At 37.1% G+C, this 14,238-nt stretch overlaps 1 protein-coding gene across 12 annotated transcripts in view; it reads left to right on the plus strand.

Moving 5' to 3' along the window:
- Positions 1 to 14,238, plus strand: part of CADPS2 (calcium dependent secretion activator 2) — a 449,544-nt gene that overhangs the window by 327,345 nt on the left and 107,961 nt on the right. For all 12 annotated transcript variants that reach the window (XM_014558520.2, XM_032483595.1, XM_032483594.1 and 9 more), the window contains one exon: positions 7,367 to 7,468. In XM_014558520.2, coding sequence (XP_014414006.2) covers positions 7,367 to 7,468 — 102 coding nt within the window. The remainder of the gene's footprint in view (positions 1 to 7,366; positions 7,469 to 14,238) is intronic.

Raw genomic sequence — 14,238 nt, forward strand, 5'->3', positions numbered from 1 at the left:
TCTTCTCTTTGTGTCTTTATAGAAGAGAGGGAGAAAAAGGGATCTCACTCTTCCTCTTCTAATAAAGCTACCAGTCCAACCCGATTGGTGTCCCAGCCTTATGACCTCATTTAAACTTAATTACTTCCTAAAAGCCCTATCTCCAACTATAGTAATTCTGGGGTTTGGGACTTCAACATATGAATTTTTAGGGAAACAGTACAGTTCAAAGCACCATTTAACCTAGCAACATACTTTCAGGAATTTATCCCAAGGAAACAATCAAATACATAGTGCAAGGTTACTTATTACAGCAGTTATTTATGGTAGAAAAAAATAGAGGGAAAAAGTCTAAATTTCTACTAATGGAATATTGGGTTAATAGATTATGGTACATCCACCTGATGAAATATCATAATTCTGTTAAAAAGCATATAATTAGATTATTTAAGTGATTGAGAAATTGTTTACACTTCATTAAAAGAATCAAATTATAAATCAGAATATGCAATAGATGTATAGATTTATAGAAAGAAGACTGGAGTTATATTTACAAAATGGTATTACCAGTTAATTCTGATTGGGGCATTTAAGAAAATTTTTTGTCTTTGTGTTTTTCTGAATTCTTCTCCCAAATTTTGATGTGTATATAGTCCTTTAATTTTTCTTTTACAAAAGTTATTTTTTAAAAATAATAACAATAGGTATCGGGTAGATGTAATATTGTATCACAGAACACTTATCAACCTTAATCTTCTTTACTTTAATTTTAAAAATCCTCTCAATATTTTATTTTTCTTGAATTCTAGAATTGTGTGGGGGAGTGATTTTAGTTTGGTTCCAGGAGAGGCCAGTTACCAAACACCTTGATAAATGCCCTTGACCTGTCTGTCCATCACTGCTTAACCACAAAAACTAAGTCACAAGATCACATACCTTCATAGTGTCAGATTCCTGCTTTTTTTTTGTAGAAGTGTCTAAAACCTCCAAAGAAGATAGAATTCAATAGGAAATTCAAATATGGGAAGTATTAAGAGGGGGGAGGGTTTGGTAAAAGAAAAGAATATGATTTGTAAATTTCATTTCCAAGATGTTTCTCATAGAACATCTGTTTCTCCTTTTTCAACAAACGTATAGAGGTAGAATTAATTTCATTTTTGGAATATCTAAAATTTCAGGGGAAACAGAAGGACACTGATTATGTACTATATGACCATCCAAACGATATATCATTTTGTTTGAAACAATAGGAGGTATTACAGGTTAGGGAATGAAAATGAGAGATTACTGTTTTCTCCCTCATCTTTTATCATTTCTTACTCTCATGCTGTGTCTTCCTCTTTTTTTTTTTTATTCTGTTCGCAAATGGGTATTGGTGGGAAATGCACGAAGCGCAAACTGACTTGTACCTGCTGTGCTGCAGGCAGGGCTGACAGTTCAGAAATCCTGCCCTCCAGGAGTCGTTCCCCTTTGCTTTCTCTCTGGAGGAAGCTCAGATGTCCTGTGCTCCTTGTCAGAGGGGGCAGGTGAAAGGAAGCCCGTAAGAAACTCAAAAGCACCACAAACTTTGTCATTTGCCCACTCGATGGTTGCAAAATACCTTGTACCGCAAACCACCAAACTGCCAGGACAAGCGAACTTCCCTGAAGAGCTGGGGAGGGAGGGGGTGATGAAATCTTTCCCATCAGTTCACCAGAGTTTTCCATACAATGGTAACTCCTGGTGTGTTTACTCAACCCACAAACTTCCTGCGGGCTCTGTACCAGACACTGTGTCGACTCCCAGGGATTATAAAGCTAAGGGCACATTTATCCTTCGAGTCTCTAGAAGCTGTCCCGATGATAAAAACGACTGAGATAATAACCACAGAAGATGTTAGAGTTTTCACTAAGTAATAGAATATATACTTGTGGCACTAAATGGGGCTTTTTAAGTGGGGATTGTGGGGAGATCCCATGACTAAGTAATTCTGTTATGTACTATTTTTAAAAAATAAACAGATTTCTTTTACTGTCAGCCTTCTCAGATGTCATGGTCATACTATGACCTCCAACAAGGTCTCATGTTTGTGTTGTTCAAAAAAATGCATGAGCCATTTCACCCTTTTTGATGAGTGTGTCACAGAACCATTGTTCCTTAAAATACATTGACAGCCAGTCGGTTATTCTTGCTCAGATTCACCCAAATGAAATGGATATTGAACATGCCAAAATTAGCCTGTATTGCTCTCACAGGCCTCTGAAATGTTGTATTATACTGAAAAAAAGGGCTACAAAATATGTGAACTATATACCATTCAACCAGGGAGGTGAAGCCACGAGGTTAGTCCATAGCTGAACATTTAGGCAGATTCCCTCATTGATATTTTCTCAAATACCTGACTCTGCAGCCCAATTGTACGCTCTCTTCCTCTCAGATCTTTCTTGAAATATAATGCAATCATCCTTTGCCTTCAGAGAAGCAAACTTATTACCTGAACTGCCCCCAAAGCCATCAGAGATCATAGACAATGGATTGGTAGTACTGTGTATCCCTCTGGTTCCGGAGCTGTCTTTCCAAAACACCCTTCTCGCTTTGGAGCGTCTGTGGCACTTCTTGTGGAAGGAATCAGTAATCATGACAAGATGTCAGATATACAGGAAGGAACTGTTTGCTTTAAAATGCCTAATCTGCCAGATTGATGAAAAGCACAAATCATAAAGGCCTTTAGTTTGTGGGGAAATTGGGTGAAATTAATTTGTACAGGCCTTAATAGGTATAGGAACTATTTTTTGGATGAATCTGCTTTTCAGAAAAAATACTGTGTGTGTATGTGTGTGTGTGTGTGTGCGCATATATGTGCACACGCATGATGGTTTCTGTGAAAACAGAACATGACCTGTAGGCAGATGTAAGATTAGTCTATTAGGCAAACATCAGCGGCACAAAGTTCTCTCGTCCAATTCTGTTTTTTTAGGAGTCTTTCAGGTACAGTTAACACAGGCACAACTGCACATGGTGTTTAGTTGCTTATTATGGAATACCAGAAGTAAGTTCTACGTCATAATTCATTTGACGGTATCCCATACTTAAAAGAAGCATACTATGGAACTGTGTTTTATACTTTGTTCATATGTTAAAATTATTTCATGGGGGAGGATATAGCTCAAAGTGGTAGAGCGCATGCTTAGCATGCACGAGGTCCTGGGTTCCCCAGAACCTCCTCCAAAAAAAAAGTAAATAAATAAATAGACCTAATTACCTCCCTCCCCCACCAATCAATCAATCGATCAATCAAATTATTCCACAGAACACTCTTATTAAAATCGTGTAAGTTCGAAACTACAGGCCTCAGCAAAAAATGAAAATATTAACATTTGCACATGAGCATACCCTTCCTTCTCATTGGAAGCACTTTAATATTTAATTATTAGGCATAGAGTTAAACCCCAGTTAACATTCCAATCAGAAAACTAGTCTGCTTTGTTATAATTTTAAATAACTACATTTTAACATCATCTTTTTATCAGAGAGGCATTATGCTTTTTTTTTATTATCTTGGGAAAAAAATTGTATTCTTGAGATGTAAAGCAATTTATTTCACTAATAATTAAAATGGCAGATAAACACTAAAAATTTTCTTCTAAGTGTAAATAAATACACACTGACTTTTGTTAGAGATATTTTTACCCAGAATTCTTAACTATAATTCCTGCTACTGTTTGCTTTTCAAAAAATTTCCCTTTTTCCCTACTGTTATATAATAAAAACATTCCAAAGAATTTATGCTATATTAATACTAACAATAATAATAAGATTAGTGATATTACTAAGTCATGAATTTTTATAATCTTACATATCTGATATTTTTATATTCTATATACCACTCATTCATCTCTTTAGCATTTATTGCCAGCTACAATTCTAGGCACTGAGGTACAGCACCAAGAAGACAGACAATAAACAAATAAACATATCACATGTTGGCTGATGGCAGTATGTGCAGTGGAAAGCAATAAAGAGGGCTGTGGGAACAGGAGATTACACTTTTACACGGGGTAGTTAGAGATAGCCTTGCTAATCCTGAGTCGTGTTGGCAGGGATGAGAAGGAAATGAGTGAGAAAGCCATGTGTGTGCCCAGGGAAGGCTACCAGGCAGTGGAAGCAGCATATGCAAAGGCCCTGAGGCAGAGCATGCTTCCTGTATTTGAGGACTAGATAGGATGCCAGCATGGCTAGAGTGGAGGGACTTGCTGTGAGGGCGTAGAGGAGATCAGAGTGGACTTTGGCTTTTACAGTGAGTGTTGCCATTACAGGGATATGACTTATGCTTGAAGATGGTTCACAGTAGTGTGCAACCAATACTCTGACAAAGAAAAGACTAGAGGAGTGAGACCAAAGAGGCTACAGCTTATAAAGTTCAGTTATTTTATTTTATTTATAGTTAATATTTTAAACTCTATTACCCTGAGTCTACTAGATACACGTTCATAAAATTTAACTGGTTTAAATATCTCTCCAGGTTTCTGCAAGTGTATATGATCAGTGTATGAAAGAGCAAATTTTAGGGTGTCCTTTGTTAAGGTCTTTTTTAACTGAATCACTGATCCAGTGGTAGATATTTTAAATTGTATTGCTATTTTAGCTCTCTGCTTTATTCAAGCAATATAGAAAATGTCTGATACAAATAAATATATTTAAAATAGTTCCACCTTTGTTGTATCTCAAATATAGCTTCCATATTTTTAATAGGGTTTTTTTAAATTGCTCTTTATTTCCTGTTAAAACATAGAGGAAAGACAGTAAGGCATGGGCACCAAGAGCCCCAGATGTGGAATGCAAGAGACCTAGATTTGAGTTCAGGCTTCTGTCCTTAAGAGCTGTGTGACTTTGGGGAAGTCACCTAACCTCCCTGAGCCTCAACAGCCTCCTCTCTTGGGGACTAGAGAAAGGATTGCTGTGAGCATCCTATGGTGTTATGCCTATGAAACAGCGCAGTACCAGGCACATTTTATATTTTTGTCTTTGAAAATTGCTACGTTTGTTTTAATAACCACCGTGACAAGAAGATTTTGATGACACAGGAAGTGTTTGCGTTTATTGGGAAGAATAATTTTAGAAGGAGCTGTTGCTTTTAGGGTTGACTGCCGCAAAGTTACCTTTTATTCCCGATAATTTAGATATAGAAGGCCACTTCATATGCCTGATATTTAGTGCATAGTCTGATACACCCACTAAAATAAGAACATGTGAATAAGGGCAAGACAAAATATGAAAGGTATTTAACCTGTAAGATGTGTAGCCTAATTTAGTAATAAGCTCGATAAAATGATGGCCCTTCACTGCATATAATAGTCTTCATCTTAGTGAAGTTGACATGGGGGACATTCCTCTGACTAATTTGTCTCAGTCTTCATCGCCTGAACCCCTGGCTCCATTCAGTCACGCAGGCAATGTGTCCCAGTGAAGTTTAATATGACAGGATGGTGTACTTATCACTGAGGATTACAGTCTCCTTTGACAGTTGAAAACTAACAGTAAAATTTGCTCAAATACAACCACACGGCACCTGTCAGAGAGCAAGGCCAAAGGAACATGTCAGTCGTCAGAACAATAAAGATAAGTTCTTTGCTCTTTTTCATCAAGTTTTCATAGGTGTATTTAGTGAAATAACCACCTGCAAGTTTGCGGTGTGGCCTTTTAGGCTGTCTGTGTAATAATGTAATGTAGTTATAGTTTTTGCCTAAATGCCCAAATTCCCAAATTAATGATTTGTTTAGAACTCTCCAATCTCACTTTTGTGATCATTGACAGCAGTTATCCTTAGGTTACAGTCTGGGTTCTGTGCTATTATTTGCTCAATAGGAATTGACTCTGAAGTAGTATATGAAAAAAAATCCATTATTAAATTATTATAAAACATTAGGGTTAGCTCTTAGTTCATTGTTTCATAATTTAAAACCAGACTTTCTTTTCTCCTCCCTAAAAATACTTGAAAGACCAATGTTTTGCCATTAGTTTTTCTGCAGTCAACATTCAAACTGTATTTTGATGGGTCAGAATGATGTATAATTGTAAATAATATTTTCAAAGCATAAATTCAAACAGCATGCAATTTTTTGGCATAATAAATTATTGACTCTAATTAGAAAAAAAAATTCTCAGACTTAAATGATACTTTTTTTTCTGGGAGAAAATGATGCTTTGATATGAATAAAAGGTTTTTATGTCAGCATGATTCAGGTATAACTTTAAAATTAATTGCTTTTACCCTAATTGACTAGTTTACAAGCATCAAACACACACATACATATGTATAGATGTCTGTGTGAAAAACAGTGGGAACAGCAAATCTTGTTGGGAAAGTTATTTTAAGTATCCATTTTTTAATAACCCTCATTTCTACCTGTTTTATACATGAACATTAAAAATTAGCAAGTTCAAAGATGTCTTTGAGAATTAAATTATAATATTCAGAAAAATAATAGGAGAAGAAATAATTGGTATTAAGAAATACAGAGGATTCATTTTGTTGAAATATATTTAAAGTGAATATGAGTTTTAATATATCTTTTTCTCTGTTTTAACAAGGACAGTTAAAATTCATATATTCAAAATTTTAGATGACTGCTATACCACCAAATACTTAAATTGATAGTGAATAAATTCTGAATCCCAGCTATTAGACTTATTTTATATTTTCAATCCTAATCTTAGTAAAAGAAGATATCTGTTCGGTCGCTGTTGCTACTTTTAAAAATCCTAATGAAAATTAGCCTTTATTTCATAAGCATATTTGGTTTAACACAAAACTCTTGAAGCAATAGCTGGTCTTTCTTCTCTGTATGTTTATTCAAATATTTATATTTGATTTATATTTAAACAAACCAAAAAAGAGCAGTAAACCACTACGTGTATTCAAAATTTCTATTCCTTACAACAATGAAAATTAAATCTCCAATTTCACATTAGCTTAATTTTTATTTGGAAGGGAAGCAGTTAAGACATTGTAGCTTACATTCAGCATATTTTTTATAATATTTCCATTCAGGATATTTAATTGGTCACATGTTTGGTATCACTGTAAGGCACTTCACTGACATTCTCAACGACTAGTCATTGTTTTCTGTAGATATGGAAAATATTTATTGTAACCATTTACCTTGAAGCTTGTCAAAAAGAAAATAATTTTTTTCCATTTATTCCAGGTCAAAATATGAAGCAAGTGGCTACAAAATATCTCCAATAAATGTACACCGTAGACACAAGTAATATGTATACTGTGGACTGACAGGCATTTTCCTTAATTATTTGGCTTTTTTTTCCAGGGAAATAGAAAGATGTAAAATATATAAACGTAAATGTCCTATCACTTTAAATTACCGATTCTGTTTTTTTTTTGTTCCAGGCCTGATGGAATCGGAACTGTTTCAATGGAAGAAAAAGAGAGATTTGAGGAGATAAAGGAAAGGCTGTCTTCCCTTTTAGAGAATCAGATAAGCCATTTCAGGTATATGCTCCATTGATACAAATATTTGCTTCTTAATTCACTCCATCCTCTAATACCCCTGCAAATGTTTATCAAGTCTTCCTGCTACTGCTCACGAACTACCGGTGGCTTCTCCATTGCCTATAGTGTATGATCTACATTGCTGAGCCTGTGGTCTGCTTCTCAGTCAGTTTCCATGACTCACTAGGTAGGTCCCGCTCCCCTATAATATCCATCCCACTAGTCCCGCCCCCCTGCAGTATCCATCCCACTAGGTCCCACGTCCCTACAATATCCATCCCACTAGGTCCCGCCCCCTACAACATCCATCCCTCTAGTCCCGCCCCCCTACAGTATCCATCCCACTAGGTCCCACCCCCCTACAATATTCACCCCACTGAACCTCTCGCTCACCCTGTGTGTTTCCCATCCCCATGTAGCCTCTTCCCCCAGCTCTGGTGACAGTTCCTCCCCTTCTCTATCGCCGGGCAAGGAAACTCTAAAGTCCCACCTTCACAGTGTAGCCTTTCTCAGTTATTCCAACAAAAAGTGGAAAAGCTGAAGTCTTTGAGTGTTTATCATCTGTATCAGCCCTACTCACCTCTCACAGAGAAATGATACAAATGTCTTAAGTCGTTAGTTATCCCTTTACTTACATTCTGTGAGAACAGGACCACAGTGTGTCTAGCACAGTTTCTTGCTCAGAAAAATTAAGTATTGAAAGTAAGAAACATTTGCAGGGTGAAGGATGAATATCTTGATAATATTCTTTTTTCCCTGATTGTAGTTAGCTTAATAGAACCTAATGATTAAAAACAGAAACATGCCCTTTTTTCTGTCACTCTCATCCTCAGAGCCTATAAAATTTTTCGATGTCAGTGTGTCGTATCTTATAGCATGTCTGTCATGTTGCAGGTGTGTGATTTGGAATCATCTCGTGAACTTACGGAAAAATAAATTCAATTAATATTCCCCCTTAGCACTTTGAAAACACTGTTATTTAGCCATGTGAACAGTGTATGGCTGCTCTGGGCCTCAGTTTCCTTATTGGTAATATGAAAAAGCTTAGACTCTGATTTTAAAATGGTCCTGAAGGAAGAAATTCTCATAGGATATGCTATGCATCCGTTTCCCTGCCTTAATTATTTAACTGGGGCTGGTACCACACCCTTAAGGCAAGTGAATGAGGGGGGATGTTCTTTATCATGACACCTGGGCAAGGGGGCAGTCATTTAGTGCTGGGTTTAGAAATGCCGTTCACAGAACAGTCTCACATTGGAGAATTTATTCTGCCCAAAAGGCTAATAGATTCACATTAGGATACACTATTCTCAATAACATGACAGAGTTGAATTCTGGGTTTGGGGTTTTTGTTTTTGTGTTTGTTATTTTATTTTATTTTTAGTTTATAAACAAAATGAAAACACGAAGACTTTTACGTTTACAGCAGATGTTTCTGCGTTTGCCATTAAGAATACTGTCTTTTAGGTTGTGCAGAGATCCTTCAGTTTGCTGTGTATGTCGTTTAATGAAAATCAACACATAGTTTTCCTGATTTTGACATTATTGAGACAGAGCTCATAATTCTATTGAATCCCTACGGCAGTAACTGTATGTCTCCATGGTTGTTTGTAGCCGTGCTTTCATCTGCCAGTAGCAAAATCCTACCTCAAACTGGTTCAAACAAATAAATGTGCATGTTCACTTACACGCAGGTCTCAGGTAGGGTGAACTTCAAGACAGGCTGAATTTAGGAGCCAGAGCTCCATTTCTTTGTGATTCTCACATGCCTCTCCTTCTTCATGGGATGGCTTTACCCCCAGGTTGGTAGCAGGACCATAGATTTCCTTGGCCTCACATCCATACACGCCAGCATGGTGAGGGGACGGAGTAAAAGCCATCTCTTTCTGTGATTCTCTCTTTTAAGATGTAACATTTCTATAGAAGATCCTAGCGAACTACCCCTCATATCTCAGTTGCCCTAAATAGGTCACAGACCCAGTCCTGAACCGAACCCAGGGGCCACAGGAAGCCCAGGCACTAGATCCTCAGTCACTGACAAGCAGAGGGACCGCCATGACCGAGTGTTAGCCTAGCCAGAGTCATCCCGGGGGCTCCGCCCCCCACAGTGCTCCCAGCTACACAGCAGAGGCAGGGTTGTCCACATCATTTATTGTATTATAGTGTATTCCCCTCTCTTCCAGGTTTTGTCTCTCTAGTTCTCTTAATAATTTCAGTAAAGATGTACTCTAGAATTCTTTTTCGTTTTATTTCTTTGATGAACTAAAGATACAAACTAAAATAAACTGGTCTAGACTTTTGGGGCTGGCTTTTATATTTTCTTCTGATGTTTACAGAGTTTGTAGAAATTTTACCAGGTTTGTTTCTCCTGAGTCCATAGAAAACTGGATAAGAAGAAATGGGATTAAAGTAAAATAGAGGAAATTTGAGGTATCCATATAGGCAAACTTAGAAAAATTTTTAAATTGTCCGTGCAGATTTTCATTAGGATTCTGCCAAATGATCTTCCTTAGCCACTTATGTTAAAATTTAGAAAGAACATAAATTACTTCTCAATTCATACTAAAGAAGTAAAGAGATTCCTATTAATAACTCTTGTATAGAAATTTATTTATTCAGGCCCAACTGTATTTCAGAAATGGATTTCAAAGACACAGATAGAGTCATAAGGCAAACTAAATTAAAAATAAATCAGGAACTTCTGGCTAAAGACTTCCTCACGGGACCTAAACAAACAGCAGAACAGTATTTTTCTAAAGACATAAATGCACAAGGACAACAAGGATTAGAGAGGAGAAAAAAATAGAAAAAAATAAGTAAAAAATGTGGAAGTCAGGTGAATGGATGGCTTCTAATTTAGCCACCCAGGAAAAACTGGATCATAAGCTGGCAGTGAGGAAAACAGAGAAGCAATCTGATTGATGTCATAAATCACCAGAATGTTTAGGAATTGCCAGTTGTAAGCCTTTCTGGAAATTAAGAGTGAAGGACGATTTGTAAGTAAATCTACTTAAAACGCACTGAGAGTCCCTAGATCTCTCTTCCAACTCAGCTGCCAGGCTGCGGCCCCTCCCCATCCCCCTTCCTGGCAGAGCACTGCAGGTTTATTCCCTGGGGAAGGTAAAATCAGAGGGTACCTGGACTGAGATGGAGGAGGGGAGGAATCATCAGCACAGTTGGAGTTAGGGATTATATGCAGAAACAGGGTGATTCAAAAAATGTTTATTCTGAAATCTGAGAAGCACAGGCTTCTTCCAGCTCACACACTTGACACCCAAAACGCTGGCAGGCAGGCAGGCTTGTACCTTCCTTGCTTAGTAGAAGTGTCTTCCCCTGGGACTCTGACTAGCCCAAGAGAAAAGACCTAAAGCTGTGGGCAGTAAAGACACCTGGTGAAGTAGCCCAGCTACACTCCCCTTCAGCCAAGACCAGAGTGTGCACATACCCACTTAGACGCGTATAGCTTCCATTTAGTTTTTTAATAACTCGCTTTTGAAAATGATCAGACAGCCAAGGTGAAGCCATCAGATGTATGAGGAAAGCACTTACTGTGGGCGGCAAGTAATACCAAAAAAGGAACTTGGGGAAAAAATAAAAATTATATGGAAAGAAGGAAATGGTGGAAGAGGTGGTGGGAATCTATTACTGATATGCTTGGGAAGGTTTGAGAAGATAGAGCATCTATAAAACAAAAACAAGATGTGTTTAAAAAAGAAAAAGAAAAAAAACCTTAGGGAACAAATAATAGCTCTTAGAAATTGATGCAAATGACACGCAACTACATACACACTGTCGAAAGATTAAGTTACTGAAACCTTCCAGAAAGTAGGGGGCAGGGAGTTGAACAGATGGAAAAATACGAGTAAAGTTGGCCCTTCATTTCCTTAGGTTCCACATCCCCTGCCAGATCAAGTGGGATGGGTTGAATCTGCAGATATACAGGGTCACCAGTACTACACTATTTTATATAAGGGACTTGAGTATCTGTGGATTTTAGTATCTGTGGGGGTCCAGGAACCCATCCCCCATGGATACTGAGGGGCAACTGTACAAGGATAGGAAAAATGAAGGATCTGCTTAGGAATTTCATCATTATGAATAATATAAATCCCAGACACAGTTAAGGTTTAAGGTAGGAAATTATCAATAAAGATATTCAAAGTAATTTTCCAGAATTAAAGGACATAAGTGTTCAGATTAAATGAGTCCTTTGGGTACCACACACAGTGGATTAAAAAAGATACTCAGAGTGCATTTTTATGAATTTTCACAATCTTGGAGATAAAAGAGAAGATCTAGAAGTACAAAGAATCATAATGGCTTCTCAACATTTATTTATTCTACAGTAACTTATTAAGTGCTTACTATGTGTCAGGCAGTGAACAAAATTTTAAAAGAGATACTTTTCTTCTGCAACTTTTATTTCAATATGAGGAACAGTACTGATCCCCAGAAAACCGTGCATCAGTGACTTCACAGTTTTGAGGAAAGATGATTTCCAGCCTAGAATACTGTGCTAGTAAATGTGTCTATTAAGCTAGACATCAAAAGATGTGCTTCCCATATTCCCTTTTTGGAAAATGCAGTTTTCCAAGACAAAGGGGAAAACAAAGAAAGAGGGAGAGTTAAGATCCCTGCAACAGGAAGTCAACATGAAAGAGGTTCTTCATAGTGGTTAGTAAAGGTGGTTAATAGAGACCCCAAAGTGGTGACTGAACCTAGAGAGGAAACAGTTCTGACCAGAGCAGTCAGAAAATTCAAGTAGACCAAACTGATAAAACACTGAGATATTTGAGCATGTTTTACCCACTTGGAATTTGGAATTGTATTAGTTGTGTTAGAGCTTGGAGCTGTACTAGATCAAGTATATAAAAAGAAATTAAAACAAAGACACATATTAATCATAAACAAAATAGTGACACATAGAAGGTAGTCAAAGTAAGAACTGTGTCTCAATTATCTAAGATATTGACATAATTAATGTAGATACTGAATTTAGGTTTAACCTCCAAAAGTCACTGCAATGAAAGGGTGGCTGGAACCAAAATTATGTTTAGGGTGGAGGAAAGTGGTCTTCAAAAAAAAAAGCACCTTATGTCCAAGATGGAGTATTGGGATGATATTTATCTCCCACGTGAAATAATTTTTTAAGACAAAATATGCGGGGAAAATGCTTTTCAAGATGTTAAACGTGAGACAATGAATAGCCGTGAGTCTTGAGAGATGGGAAACGAATGAATAAGCCCTTTAATTACCCCTGCTTACTGCCAGAACAGCGTTTCCAGACCATGGTCCAGGGAAGAGGAATCTGGGTGGATCCCAGTGGACACCTGGCTTAAAGGAGACAGAACTGGGAGCCCAGGGAGAGTAAGGTAGCCAGAATTGTCAGGTCAAAGTTCTAAAGAAGAGAGAGCTCAGAGAGACCTACAAGTATTTGCTGAGGGTCCCCCGGAGTCTTTAGCTAATTACTGATCTGTGAATGGATGTGAAGAAACTAAGAACAAAGAACTGTGTGAAAGGATTACAGGGGGAAATGTCCCCAAAGCTAGCACAGGGCTGGGAGTAGTTTTAGTTTCCACTATCCAGAGTGGAAACCTTCTAATTCTTGAGCATCAGGTAGAATACGCAGAGGGTTTTGCCTCAGTAGAAGAAAAAATTTAGCCCAAGAATAAGCCCTGTCATGGTCTCTCCTAATGAAGCTTAAAACCAAGATTCATATGAGTCAAACTGTGTCCAAGTAATTTAACTGCATTCCAAAACAAAGTTCAAGAATATTTAAAGGAATACAAAAGTACTCAGCCACCAATAAGGTACAATAGCAATGTCTAGCTTTCAGTCAAAAATATCTAGGGATACGAAGAAATAGTAAAATATGACCAATGAAGAGAATGTGAACAAGCAAAAGTGAAAATGGCACAGAAGATAGAATTAGTAAACAACAGTATTGCCACATGTCATATATTCAGCCTGTTAAGGGCATCGTGGAAAACCGACAACTAACATCGTATTTAATAATGAAAGACTAGACATTTTCTACCTAAGATCAAAAACAAGGCAAGACTATCTTGGTAGTGTAGTATAGAAAGTCCAGTAATAGACTCACATACCTGTGGTCAATTGATTTTCAACAAATGTACAGACAATTTGTAAAGTATATTTTATTCAACAAAATAGTGCTGGAACTACTGGATATCCAAATGTAAAATATTCACCCAGATCCACACCTCACACTTGATTCAAAACCTAACCCAAAATGGATACATCTGGAAAACAGAAAATCAGTGTTTTTTTGGACTAAGCAAAGATGCTTAAATAAAACACCAAAATCCTGATTCATAAATGGAAAAATGTTACTTTGAACTTCATCAACATTAAGAACTTTTGATCTTCCAAAGACGTTAATAATAAATATCAGAATGGAAGAAAATATTTGTGCAATACATATCCCACGAAAGACTTCTATGTAGAATGTATAAATAACTCTTAAAACTTAATAAGAAATGAAACAGCCCGATTAAAACTTTTTGACAGATATTTCATTAAGGATATAAGATGGTGAAAAGGCATATATGAGAAGATGCTCAACCTCATTACTCTATAAGGAAATACAAACTAAAACCACAGTGAGGTACTGCTACTACCTGTCTGTGTAGCTAAACTTTAAAGAGTAACACCAAACGAACAGATTTGGCATGGATGTGAAACTGGACTTCTGCTGATACTGTTCATAGAAATGTAAAACGGTACAACTCACTTGGTAAAAGAGTTTG

This window comes from Camelus ferus, chromosome 7 (genome assembly GCF_009834535.1).
Source record: "Camelus ferus isolate YT-003-E chromosome 7, BCGSAC_Cfer_1.0, whole genome shotgun sequence".
Taxonomy (NCBI): domain Eukaryota; kingdom Metazoa; phylum Chordata; class Mammalia; order Artiodactyla; family Camelidae; genus Camelus; species Camelus ferus.